Source organism: Necator americanus, chromosome II (assembly GCF_031761385.1).
Source record: "Necator americanus strain Aroian chromosome II, whole genome shotgun sequence".
Lineage (NCBI taxonomy): Eukaryota > Metazoa > Nematoda > Chromadorea > Rhabditida > Ancylostomatidae > Necator > Necator americanus.
In genome coordinates, this window is record NC_087372.1 from 11474557 (window position 1) to 11489379 (window position 14823).

At 37.1% G+C, this 14823-nt stretch overlaps 1 protein-coding gene across 2 annotated transcripts; it reads right to left on the bottom strand.

Annotated features, from left to right (window-relative positions):
- Positions 1-1255: 1255 nt before the first annotated feature.
- RB195_017543 (uncharacterized protein) lies at positions 1256-6624 on the bottom strand (the record flags this gene model as incomplete). Of its 2 annotated transcripts, none has more annotated exons than XM_064184583.1 (5): positions 1256-1383; positions 2243-2410; positions 3700-3845; positions 3909-3987; positions 6477-6624. In XM_064184583.1, 5 exons carry the CDS (start codon positions 6622-6624, stop codon positions 1256-1258), a joined length of 669 nt encoding a protein of 222 aa, XP_064040464.1. The 2 variants fall into 2 exon arrangements, with proteins under 2 accessions (XP_064040464.1, XP_064040465.1); XM_064184584.1 differs by having other exon boundaries at positions 3909-3996.
- Positions 6625-14823: the final 8199 nt, after the last annotated feature.

Genomic DNA, 14823 nt, shown 5'->3' on the forward strand with positions numbered 1-14823 from the left:
CTTTGTAGCCACAAGGTCGATGGTTCGAAACCGCTCTAGTGCAAAAGAGGCCTTTCATCCCTCTGGGCTCGATAAACTGGTACCAGACTTGTCTGAGAGGACAAAAACACTGACTTGATACATCCGCCGGCCCCCGCAAGTCATTGTATAGGCCAACACGCGTACCAAAATCTCAACGATTACGAATTCCAGTAAAACGCGTTGTTGCATCTCAAGTGGATTTAGACGCCATTGACTTTATCCTTTATCCTTTTAATAATAATAATAATACAATAGTAATACGTTTTACGTAATATCTTTTACATAACTGTTCAGATTTCTTTTCCCTTCCTATAGCGTTTCATCGCTTCATTTCTATCCATTTTCTGCATAGAATCGATACGACCAGCTAGGTGTACGGGTGGCAACAGGCAATTCTGTATCTTCGAGATACGTTTTTACGTACAATGCATGTCTGCGGGACATTAGTTGCGCCACGTATGGCGTTGGTTGCCAATTCTACCTAGCCAAATGTCCAAAAACAAGTGTCTGGAAAACGAAGAAAATAAAGGAATACACTGTAACAGCTAACTGTATCAGTAGTTTCATAGACTATGAAGTGACTACGTAGACTACGTCTTGACCAGAAAAGCCTCTTCTCCGAGTACTCGCAACCTATGTACATTTCTCTTTCTTTCTATCTATGAGCATCCCATTTAAAGCTATTTCTCTGCTTTGAATTTTCTTCCTCAAACACCGCTCTGAACGGAATAATGATAATGAAATTTGCATTGCTATTCCGCCCGTAAATGCCTTGTAAACATCGATTAGCCCTTCTTTTCGCCATACGCGATTAAGGCTAAGTTTCCTCCCCATAAATTCTTAAACTAGTACAACTTAATAGTATGCGTTTTTCTTTGACATTCTTTATACATACACTAATAACAAAGTACGAGATTTATTCGACATTTCTGAGAATAACCTATTTATAAAACCCGTGAATAACCCTCTCGTAATCGAGATCCATACAACAATAAAACGTAAAAGTAGAGTAATGACTCCTTTTTCTTTACGAGCTTTGTAGGAATCGTAAACCAAACGTTACAGGAACTGTTTGAGAGTGATTGGCATCAATGATTCTTTGAAATTGTAACGATAGCATATACCTGGTTAGTGCTCAAACACAATCCGTTCTCGTACAAATGGGAAACGCAACGATAAACTGAGGGAAACACTGAGAAAATTAAGAATTAGAGACGATTGCTTCCGTTACTCGCTAGTATCTGCTATGAATATTGAATTGTTTCACTTGTCGTAAACGCCTCTTTCGTGGCCCCAGGAATCCGGAGAAAGCGTTGAACACCAGCTTGATTGACCTCAGCGCTCCCATACATTTACAAGTCCCTGGAAATAAGATGTGTTCAGCATCCGTTAAGAATTTTGTACCATTTTGTTACAAATTCTAGCAATAGTCCAAAAATTATTACCGTGCACATATTTAATAGCATAATTACGGAAGAGTGAACGAATTTAATGAGAAACAAGTAACAAAGTAAATGTCAAAAGAAAGTACAAAGAAGTATTTTTCTCTTGAAATTAATTCTGCGGACGCTTCATTTGTATTAGCGAAAATGACGCGGTTTGAAAGAAGATATTAGAGGTTTGATTCCGCACACTGTTCGCAAATGTTCCGCGGTTAAAGTACTGAGGTGTTCCAGTTAGATGTTCAGTCAAACACACATCTCTGTGATCACGAAAACGATTCCATTCAAATGCTGAATGTGGTCAGCTCGATTGCAAATTGTTGTGGATTCCAGAATAATATGTTTTCCCATATCTCTCAGAAGTTTTGAAGATGGCAAGAGCAGAACAGAATGACATCATTGAAGCGTTTCTAGCGATTTCCTCAACGTACCTAGCAGGATGGGATTACATCATGAAAATCACTTTTTTCATCCCATCTGTCTGGCCGTCTAAGGCATGTCAATCACCTCATGCGATTTAATTCATAGTGTTATGCTCTTACCTTCGCATATTAATGTACTTGGATCTTCATGAGAACAATATTAATGAGCTGTTTTTTTTTTAAACAGAGCTTACTAAAGTTTCATGAAAGTCACTGAACATTACAAGATGACTCTTTCTCATATTATTCAAGTAATGAAAAAACGTTGTACGTATACATATTTCCGTCACATCCGAAAACTTTCACTTTTCAAACCCTTACTTCCAGCTGAAACCCGAAACAAAGCTGTCCACAAACCGATTGTAGCATCATCATCTTCGTCATCGTCCGGAGTCCAGCTATATATTGCAGCTTCCGGGATCGTAAAGCATGCAGCCTTGCACTGATCACCGTCTAGACCTGCCAATGACGCTAGTTCCGGACCGGTGACAGCATGGTCTCGGAATCGGTCTCTCAGCTCGTCTTCTAAACGATCACATATGTTTCGTATGCTACTAGTATTTCTCGATGCATGAATGAGTGGGTGTGATTGCTGTTCGAAACGGGCGAGTTTTCCCCGGGGACGAAGATTTGGGGAGGGGCAGTATGACATCACTATCCTACATCATCTCCGCCCTCTTTCACTGATTGTCATTTCGTCAATAGTACGGGAATAAATAAACTTGCGACTATGTGGACAAAAATGAAATCACGTATGGTTTATGTATGTATGTTATTTTATGTTTATGTATGTGTGTCGTGATTAACCTAACGGCTCCTCTGACAGATACATGGGAACAACATATGCGAATTGTTGCTTAGATCAGTATCACACTTCTATCAAAATACATTAACTGGGTGTTGAAGAACGGCATGGAAAATCTGAAAAGGTTCACGAAATATCAGTTTTTATTGATGGGTTGGTAACTAGTAATATATGAAGTAGATAAAGCGATGCGAAGAATTCACACTAACTCCCTCTGATGAGGAAGAAAATTTAGCACTGTAACTGTATTATTTTGAGTCTTTTTCGCACTCATCTAAGGAGAGCTTCACGAGCAGGAAGGGAATATAAATACGTATGAATTCCTCTCGTTCCGCCTAATTATTTTTTTTGGAAACCACTGAATAAATAGCTTTTTTCTTCCTCACCTCTCAAAATGGATGAAAGAAATCTTCTAGAAAATTAGGGATTGTTTATTTTTGTTGTGAAATTAGTTATCATGGGGATGATATAAAATAGTACAGTATCTTTGGAATGTTTAACAGTGTGGTGAGGATATCAAGGAGTATGATAGCGATTCTCTCTAAGAAGTCCAAGAACATGAGATTACTTGAATGAAGATAACTTACTAGTAAAAACATATCGGTGACAACGTGGTCGTTGTAATGAATGTGAAAATTATATGCGATTTTCCCTATTTGAAAGATTTTTGAGCAAAGTTTGTGAATTCATTTCAAGTTCTTTTTTTTTTGATAAAATGTTATGATAAATGATAAATGTTTCGAGGCCAGAAATGTGTTGCTTGAAAATCGCTTATTATTAACTTATCCCAGAATTGTTCCCTCAGCTGTTTACCATAACTAATATCGAGTGCAGGATCCCCAAAACACTAACTTGGCAGCTGAGATTCCCACAATCATACTTCAGAATAGTGAGAGAGAGAAAAAAAAGGAGGAAGAAGAAGGATTAAAGGATGGACCTGGTGAAGCATCCACACAGCACAGGATTTTTTCAATGTTTTGTTTGCCGAGAACTCTTTTATCGTCCTTACCTTCATCCAAGCAGAATCCAATCAATGTGTCCTTTTTCTTGATGAGATCACCACTCAATGAACGTGACTTCAAATAGCACAGCTCCGCGCTTTCCATCCACTCGTACGCCAAACACGAAGGATCGTCGCGGCATTCCACAGCACATCTAAAAATTCACCATTCGGTGACACGACCGTGAATCCTTTGAAATATCGTCTCTTATCCCAACCCTCGATGATCGATGCTTCGGAGTCGTCGATAGTCTCCTCCTTCGATGCTCAGTCCCTTTTCAGTGTTGAAACATCGCCCTGGAAAAACTAAAGCTACACATCCTCAGTATCCATTAAACTCATATAAGGAAACACTATTTTAAGAGCTAGCTCCGCTAGTGATCTCTCTTCTTTACTTTTTTAGAATATCCATGGACTCTGAGTAGGCGAAGAGTTCACGGTTGAAAGGAGACCTTTTATGATGTTTTCGGGTTGAATGCTTCGCGAGTGGAACGATGAGGTCATTCGAATCAGGAACTGAGTGCCAAGTGAAATGTCATTTTCATTACGGAAGAAATACGTCACCTGTCAATCAATCATTGCCAACTAATGCAGAATCGAGACCTAACATCACACTTCACCGCATATCCGGGAAGGAAGGGGGAGGGGGAGAGGAGGAGGTGATGATCTGGCCAAAAATCCATTTCTGAGCATCAACATTTCATTATGCATACAACCCCCACTAATACAGTATTAATGCGCTCCTATAGTTATTTCCGGAAACTCGGAGAGCCTGTTCATTTCGGACAGACGCACATTTTCCAATTAATCTGTTCTATTCTAGTGTACATCTGGCGTGCGTAGTTGATTTCCGCGTAAATACGAGGCGCTCACTACGCTGTGGATTTTGATGAGTTGCGAAAACTTCGTCCCACTTCTGTAGTGTATGCGATATCAACACGGAAGTGAATTCATAAATTGCTCATAACTTTTCCAATGAAGCGAGCTTTACTTTAATCATGTAGCATAATTTTTCAGAAGATGACGACAGCAACGGAATAGAAAAACAGCTGAAGCAGATTAATTTATTCTATCTCGTTCTAGCCTTGTTTAACTTCCTCAATGTCAACAAAAGAAAATATTTCTGCAGCTTTCAGTCCTATTAACTTCCCATTAGCGAAGCTGTTTTCTGGCCGAGTCGTTAAAATGCCACTTTTTTCTACCAACCCAACTACGTAATTCATCCGTGAACTGAAGGACCTTTTCACACTGAATTCACTTAGAGTCGCACGGCAACAACACCTTAAATGGCACAACGTTTACGCAAGAGACGGTACTATGGATAAAAGGACCGTAAACTGGGGATAATCCTCCTCCCACAGTGGACGCATTTGTATCTCGGGGTTCAATCTGGTATGAACACTCACCCTTGTTTAGCATCCTACGTTTCCTAGGATTAGTTCTTAGGATACATACATTTTGATTTTGCTGTCATAAACTGTTTGAAGCGTACATTTTAATCTGTGAGGATATCCGAATTTTGACAGCAGATAAGCAAAACCTGGGTTTTTCTCTCAACAAAAGAAACGAAAGCACTGCCTTGAGGAAAACTGACAATCAAGATGTTCTTACCTAGAAAAGATATTTGCGATGTTCTTAGCACGCAAAAAAACGGGAAACGGCTCTGAACTCTAGAAATCCACAGGAAAAAATGCAAAACCAAGCACATGTTGAAAGCTGCACTCTTAAGAAATAACTCTAACATGGATTTTAATAGATTTAAACAAGTTGTGACACCTACAGGATTAATTTAAAGTGATATGATGCTGTATGTGGATTTCGTAAAAAAAATCCGATGTAATCTACATGTTACATGTTTTCAGTATACTCGTGGGCAAAAATAAAAAAAAAATAACAAAATGGTCCCTGTAAATTCGTCTTCGCCACTTAAAATTGATATGCCTCGCATGTTTGCGGACATTCATTGGTTCCGAACATAGGTTTAGAATGTCTTTTAAGGGAGTTTGTTCAGCATATTCGGAGATGATTATAAACAAATATACGGGAGCATATTTTTGCAGCTTAATCTATCTTGCACAATCCATACTACTAAGAAAAACTGCAAAGTTTCTGATTCGAAAAAAAAAATGTTTGGGGGTTTTAGAGAGTTTCGAAAGGAATATAAAAAACCTTCAAATTAGGTCTTTTTCCGTCATTTTTCATAAGCTGAGGCTGTGTGGCATCCAGGCTCACGAGTCGGTCAAAAATGGCAAATTTTTGCGATTTTCAAGGGATCACCTGTTCTTTGGCGACTTTTTCCCCCAATGATATCTTAATGAATGAACGTTTAAGTAGGAATTATTCAAGACTACGCGCTACTTACTTAAATAGCGATAATGTGACCACATTTGAAATAATAAAAAAGCAAAGTACTCATCCAACTAATCGTAGTGTTTCACGTTTTTCACGTTCAAAATGTGTTTGCCATTACTTACTCAATAGTATGATAGGGGCATCTTCGCTATTCAGCTAAAGAAATAGCTGATATTTAGATCAGAACAAATATGACAGTCATGAGATCTCTTGCAAGGAAAGGTCCTTGTCTTAAATATCAAGTCCCTTGATTTTTTCTCAAACTGTATGGAATCAGAAAAAATAGCTAAGACTCCTTTCACAGCGAAACTGATGAATTTTACATTCAGCATAGTTTTTTTTTAACTGAACTTCAATTAAATCCTGCATATGATATCCAGTGTGCAAAAAGAGCAACCAAGAGAGTAGCGTATGCAAGAAACACATCTCATTACCTGAGGCGTGGCTGGATGATAGAACCGAGAAAAACACCATGAAAGGATACAGCACTCGAAGCGACGAAATTGGACCATCAGTGGTAGACGTTGAGAAACTCGTGGGCATAGTGGTAGTCAGCGGTTCGCTTCCAAGAAGTGAAGCCATACGTTTCTGGAAGTGAGGATTTTCTTGTAGCCAGTATATGCTGCCGATGTGGTGACCACTTGTGACACAAAAGAGGAGTTCATAGAACTTCAATCGCTTAATGAGTGAACTAGGAAGCTGCAAACAGGTGAACTGAATCAACGGGATTACATGACATGACATAGTGACAATTGGAGAAAGTGATGGTCTTCCTGACAACCGCTCCCGGGCAACAGACATCGATATACTGCATGGTAGTTTCTACAACTTCTTCTCCTCAGGTCTCCTCAGAGTGGGCGGAGCTATGGGCGGGACAAGTTCGAATCGGCTTGTTGGCTACAGTTGAACACGCCCGAAGTAGAGCTTATGGTAACCACAAACACACGTGCCGGTCAGATAAGGCCAAGCGACATTTGAATAGTTAAAATGTGACCGACAACTGCATATGCAATTATCTATCCTTATCCGAGTTGCGGTGCAGCCAGCACGTTGCCTTCCTCCAAAGTTCTGCGTGAGCTGAACCAAATAGAAAGAATCAGCATATGAGAAAGAGAAACGATAGACGACGTGTGACCTCAGAACCAGATCTGTCTGTAACTTTGATCTCACGGGCCTAATGAACGCAAACTAAATTTTTAATGCCATAAGAATTTATTGAGAAGTATATATAAAGTTAAAGGATAACGTTTCTGTTGTTATCCAATGACAGCTGAGCTTGGTCTGTCACCAATTTATCGACCCCGGAGGGATGAAAGGCTTGGTGAGTACTTGGGCGGATTCGAACCTCCGATCGATCGTGCAGAAAGTGGAACCTTTAACCGCTACACCACACCCGCACTAATAAGTAGAAGAGAAGTATATACGTATAAATAATATTATACAACGTTTTGTGAGTTGGTGAGGTGAGCTGACTGAATAAGGGTTGAGTTCGGATCGTTTTCGAAAATCATTGCGGATAAGCAACTTCTCAAATCAACTTTACCGTGTAAATATGGACACCATAGATCATAAATTTTCGTCGCAACCAATAGAGCGCGGAATAAAAGACGATTTATAAGATTGCATTTTCCATAAACCAAAACAAATCTATGACTATCCTTCAGCTGGGAATATTTCCAGATTTATTGAGCTTAGCTCTTAGCAGCTTTTGTAAATTTCCGGAATTCATCGGCTCAAGTGTGCAACGACAATCTTTTTGAAAGGTGGCAAATTGTCGCTTGTTTCGAAGATCAGTGTATTATATAGTTCTAGTTATTTTCGTTTTGTAAAGAAATCTTTTACTCTTTCTTTTCTTCTGAACTGCTAGCAAACTTATAGTTGCATTTCAGGCAATTCTTGGATACCCCTTGAATAATACGAGGTAGGAGACAGATCCGTGTGTATACAGGATAGTAAGTAAATTCTGCATCACTTCTTCTCTCAACTAACGGCCGTTTCTCAGAATTCATCTTCAAAATTGATCTTTTTACTAACTCGAGCTGAAACCTTCAAATGATACACTTCAGCTAATGCATTCGATGCGAATCCAAAACTTTTTTTTTGCGAACGCAAAAGAAAAGAAAAGAAAAAGAAAAGAAATTTGGTAACGAGTTTTTTTTAATCGTGAAAGGGGGCTCGAGAGGCTATTTGCACATGTGAGCTCCCTAAATCACTTAATAGTTAAAAATTCTTAAGTTGAGCATTTTTGGCTGCAAATTATTTGAACTTCACAATTTCGCTTAAGAAACAAGGAAAAACAAAACAAAAAAAAATAAATGTGTTGAAAACTATATGTAACACATAATTCTTTATATGATTCAATTTTTCATCGCTGTAGCCGCGTATCTGCAACACGCTTATCAATAGCAACTCATCTGTACTTCTTCTAACAGATGGTCCCGTCCTATTTTTCGAACCTTAACTTGGATGTGATCACTCAGCCAAAAAAAAATCCATTAAAAAATCTGTCTGTTGAACACGTGCGTTATTATGATAAATTAGATATTTTCCAGTTTATGGATTATTAGTTTAAATCATTTTTGAAACAGCAGTTGCATGCTGCCATTGTATAGACATGACATGGATTAGAAGTGAGGAAACCTCTTACTATTTGGTATTCAGCCGTATTCGAGATGATTTGTTGGTTTTGCAAGCATTGGTTAGGCACTTGTTGTGATTATTGACTAATATCGGTTTTGAGAGGAGGTATACAGTATATTTTTCTGCAATTTCTATTTAAAATATAAAGATTCCAGCTGATGTTACTTCGATTTTGACTTTTCCCGCTGAAATTTTGAGCGACAGTCTCTGTGCGCTCATGTACAGGTTTTGGAAACAATTCTATGTCTTCTAAATCTCTACTTACTCACTCACGCAGGCTATCAACAATCTTTTTGTTTTAATTTCTCAGATTTTAGCCTTTCTTCTGTTCCATGCGACATTTTGTTGACATCTATCCATGCTCACATCTAAGAATATGCGCTAGAATTATTATCTTTGGTTCCTTTTTTCATATTTCTACTGGTCGTGCATGAGATTTCGAATAGTACCTGTTCTTCTGGAGATGCATACTTATACGGAGTTTTTTGTTGTTCATTTCACCGTTTATATTACACCACATACTGATTATTTATACTAATGTAATCATAAGGAGAATATCATTATTTGATTATTTTATTGAGTTAATTTTGTCTGCAATTGGATATACGTCAAGAGGATTTATTAGGTCTAGACAATGAAGTTAACCTTAACCTTAGGTTAACCTTAATTAACCGAGTAAATGAGCGATAACGAAAAGGAAGTGCAGCCGCATTATTCTATTTATTTATTATCTGTGTCAGTTAGAATAAGCAGTGAACAATCTTTCAGGGAAACTTTTTTTATTATGCTCATTACACCTCAATAAAGTTCCATTTTCACCCACGTCTCACATTGTCAATCAGTGAAGAAAGCCTCTCTCTCTTCTAAATGCACCTCAACCGGTGTCAACAAATATTAATGAATTTTTGGTGCAGTACTTGTCGCATTAACGTTCTGTTGGTACGTTCTAGGTTGACTCGTTGATAACTTCCGCCCCGGCACTGGTCCTTATGATTGTTCTTTACACATAAAGTGGTATACCAAACAAGAGATTTTTGTCATCATTTTCCAGGTAGAACTTTGGTTAGACTTTAGACGGCAGTCTAGTGTTCTGCACGTTCTGCTAATTTTTTCGTTCACCTTGAAAATGGGGGATCAAAAAATATCCTGATGTCATGTGATGAAATTTAAACAAGGTACTAGTGCTGCGGAAACGGCTCAAAAAAGTATGCAGTGAGTATGGTGAAAGATCAGGCGGTTAGAAATTGGTTTTTCAAAATCTATTCTGGAGATGTGACCTTGAAAGAAGAAACAAGGAGTAGGTCGTCTTTCAGACTTCGGCGAAGATATTTTGAAGTCAATAGTGGAGCGAAATTCCCTTCAAACAACGAGAGAGTTAGCAGAGAACTTCAATACGTCACGATCATTTTTTTCTTATTTTTTTATCCTGTTAAAAAAAGATATTCATGAAAAAAAACAAAGCTGGTTATTTATGACATACCCTAATATATCTTAGACGACCTTTAAATCTGATAATAGTTCGGCGCAAAAAACTAGAGAACTACGACTACGGTACCATAAAACTAGAACTTAACTTTTGTTATTTTTTCCATTAAAAGTTACTCTTCTAAGTCGACAAAGGAAAATGCATTACAATTGTCTTTCTGACTTCTTCTGATCTCAACATGTCTGTCTGAAAAACTAGAATGTTCCAATATTCAAACACCATACATAATTTAACATCCCATTGCGTAGGACTTCAGAAGGCAGCAACGACCAGCGACTATGAATAAGATGTGAAAAAGGTGATGAGCACTTGAGAGAACACACGTGACATCATGACGTGGGGATTCTCATGAAAGTCTGAATTGTGAAGCTTCGTCTACATGGAAATGGTGATAATTTCATGTGATTTGTCGTAATTTAAAGGTTTTTTCTAGGTACACCTAAGTGAGAAGACCACAAGACCTTCCTTCGTGAACAACACACGAATCCAGAAACTAGTTATTAGTTTAGTCCTTCGTAATCACTTATTAATTAATTGGGAAAAATCATGATATTTTCTCTTTCTCTTGACTCCTACTTTCCTTTACCCGGCGTCTAATTCTGCTAAATCATAATTCTAATACTTCTATGCATTATCAAACACACCATATATAATTTGAAAAAAAAATTATTGACGTACAAATGATATAAACCATAGAAATTTAAAATATTTGAGAAACTTTTCTCCTCCTTCACATATACAAATCAATCATACAATACTCCTTTCTCTTTCTTCAACTTCCTTCCTCACTCTTCTTGTAACTTTACTCAGTTTTTGCTAGTCGTTAGTTTTGCTTTACTTGGTTTTTTTAAATCAAATCTCAGTGGCTTATTTCATGTTGCTCTGCATTAAGACAGTTTGATAACTCGATTTGTACTTTACCTGAACCTTCTACCTCCCCACTAGAGGCTTTTGATCCCACTTTAAATGCTCTCAGATTAATTTTTTTCACTTGATTTTTCTGAATGTGCCCTGGCACTAGTACAGTGGTACTTTCCGTTTGTTTATGTTATGTCTATGTTTATACTCTCTATTTCTTTGTCGTCTATTTACATATTATCACTTATTTAATAAAGAACTCAGGTCTTCGTTATTTTTGCATTTACACCTAAGGTACATAAGAAAAATTGTCTACACTTGAAGAGTGGCGCTTTGTAAACGCTGCCATTATTGTATTGAGAAGAATAACAAAAAAGAAAATAAAATTTTGGGGTTCTCTTTGCAATCTTTGCGTAAATCATCTAGTAATCAATTTAATCATCTAATAATCAATTTAATCATCTAATAACCAACTTAATCATCTAATAAAGATTTTCCTTTCATCAATGCTTTTTTTCTGAAACGTTCGTGGTAACCAGTTCGATCGTTGTTGCCTTGTATCTGATCTTATTAACATTTCATTTCAGTTCATTAACCCAGAATTTACCTTAGAAAACAAAAAAAAAACTAATTTTGCCGAATCTTCGTCCTACTTCCGTATTTTTATCCAAAACGTTCCGATTCGTTATTCACTACATGCTGGCTCAAATAGCAGCTGCACTTGGAGATAAGGATATTCTGGAATGTGATACGGCTTGTGTCAAATTATTATTAGGTATTCCCGCAGATTAGCCAACCACATGAATCAATGAATCACGTCACAAGCTATCCGTACTAGTCTACGCGGTAAATAAGGTAGAGTAGACATATTCGATTCAGGGAATATTCACAATCAGTTGTTGCTTCACTTCTAGGAAGCGACAAATCTTGTTATCCTAAAAAGTTCAGTAATTGAATGATAAATTAAAGTTTCAGACTATTACTCTTTACCTGGAACAAACTTCTGCAAACATCTCTGCAGAATCTCCATATTTGGGAAGGTTCAGTCCGTACATTTTAAGGCCTGTACATTTGCAAAACAAAAAAAATTATGCTACCACCTAAACCTTTTCAGCCTATTTACAACTGTTTTGTTGTTCTGTGATCTCGTAAAGAAATCTTTTTCAATGGTCGTAACTTTATTTTATGCAAAAACTTTTGATACCCAGGAAGAGAAAGAAGTTGTTGTATGACTTTTATCTACCTTCACCCCAATTATGTATGGCCACTGAATCCCATTTTGATTTCGCTTCAAGCTTTCTTTTTTTTGGCATAAGAAATGAATCAAAGAGGTCAATAATAGTTTTTTAGATAGAAACGATGCAAAATCAATGGATATTTCGAAAAAGAAATAGTATGAATCTTTTGCTGTTGAAATTTTGTGATGAAAATGATTGAATTTTGCCCTTATGAGTCGATTACCTATAGTTCGTAACTCATCCACGCAAGTTCAACTGTTTTCCAACTTGTTTCAAAATCTCACTACTTTTTCTGGTCCTACCTGCGAATGACTACAGTCGTCGAGGCTATGGGATCCTGTCGGTGCGTGTTCGGACTCTGCTTTCCGCAGCGGAACAGTTTGCAAGAGGCACTGGGTGATGTTCGATCTTCGATTTCCTCATCAGCCCCATATATTTCGATTGAAGGCCGGTGAAGCAGAAGCGAAGAATGTCTGCCGTCATCATCCTGTATAGCTGAGAAGCTTAGGCTGAAGCTACGTTAATTTCACCTTTAAGTCCTATCTAATACTGGTTTGACGCATCACGTTTCGGCGTAGGAGACGCCGAAAATAATAATAATTCCGAGGCATTTGAAGAGAAAGCCAAGGGAATCAGAGTTAGGATACAATAGTTTTTGTAAAGTAGGTAACAGATTATCTAAACAAATCGTAGGTATCCCACAAGGCAGTAACATCAGTCCAGTTCTTGCGAACATTACTCTCGCGTATTATGAGTGCGTTTACGCTTCTAATGTTTATAAACCTAATTTTAATTGTTATTTATCTGAATATAAGGATGCATTATGTATACACAATGCTAAAGAACAAATTCTCACAAATATTCTAGATGTAACCTACCAAGAAGTTTTGACGTTAGAAAAAATTAAAACTACTAATTTTGAGTGTTATTTTTTAGACTTACATATTTACTGTTATAATGACCTTTTCTAGACTAAACAATCCAACAAGACAGATCTATTTAATTTTTCGGTTTCTAGATCCTGTCATGGTAATTCTTTTACTTCTAGCACTCTTAAAACCACTATTATTATACACTAAAACTCTTCGAATATCTAGAAACTGTAGTTATTTTTCTGATTTTATCGACAGACTACACATTATACTTAAACTTCTTAGTACTTTAAACTATGATAAGAGTATTACTATTCAGGTTCTTTTCAAATGCTTAATTAGTAACAAACATCATTCATAAATATCCTAACTATATGATATACATAACTTTAAAAATGTTTTGCACTAAAATGTTAGCATTTAGTCTGTTTTTGTGATCTCCTTGACCTGTTTCTAACATACACTCATCACTTTTCACGTCCTAATTCTTCACAAATAGCTGGCTCTAAATTTATTACACATTCTACTCACCCTTCCTTACTAAGAGCCTCGAGAGTGAACAGATATTATTTCTCTACATATTCTCTATAATATTACCCCTTCCATCTAAGCGCAGAGGCAAAATAAAAGCCTATTCTCTTCTAATATAATGTTAATCAATCATTAAAATCTTTTCGCATGCAATCATATGGTGCCAGCCACTAACAAAGTGATTCAGCCTGAGACTCTTTATGTCCGGACAGTTGTCACCGGGTCCGGTAATCGGTGTCCACTGCACCTTCACAAGCGAACACGAGGCACAACATTTTTACGCGATTACGCGGAACTAAAGGGCATGAATCTTCAGAAGCCAAGCTTCAACAGCCGACTTGCTTGATATTGTGGTAATCATGTAAAACTTCTATTTTTGGAACAACGAGAAAGCGAAACGTATCTGTTGAAGTTTACTCAACTCAACGTCTTACAAACTGAATAGGAATCGCTGTAAGCTCCTGGAGCAATGCTTGGCACTCTACCGTTACATTAAATAACAGCTCATTTTTGGGCTTGGAGTTTTTGACTCTTTTTCACGCTTATCAAGCGGACTGTTATTATTAAGTAGTGTTACAAAGTTTTCAGTGATAAGCCTCTTTTTGCCGATCAGTAATTTACAAAAGTTCATAATAACGTAAGAAAAGAGGATGTGACGAGAGCAGATGACAATCGGACCTGAGATCTGACTCAAGATCCTTAGAATTCGTGTAATTTACGGAGAAAATTAGAGCATATCTGGTGATTTTGGTTGAGCAACAAATCGACATTAGTAACAAAAAAGTGCTGATGATAACTTTCATATTTAGTGCGTAATATAAAATGCTAGTGTTTTCAATCTGAAGTAAAGAGTATGTACAGATAAGTGGTATGGTATACATTCACTCGCGATCAAATTTCTCAATGTGTGATTAGGTGTTTCTGCCATCCATTTCCTTCGTCATTATCTTCAATATTTAAATACCTTCAATTACATAAAAATGAATAAATAATTAATCAATTAATTGAAAATATCTATGCATTGAAAATATCTGTACATAAAATTAACACTAACAATCCTTACAAAAATAATGAAATTAAACAGGATTTGGCAGAATAAACAGGATTCTTCCGGACTTCCTTCTGCTACACGCCTTGACCAGTAATCGGTAATACT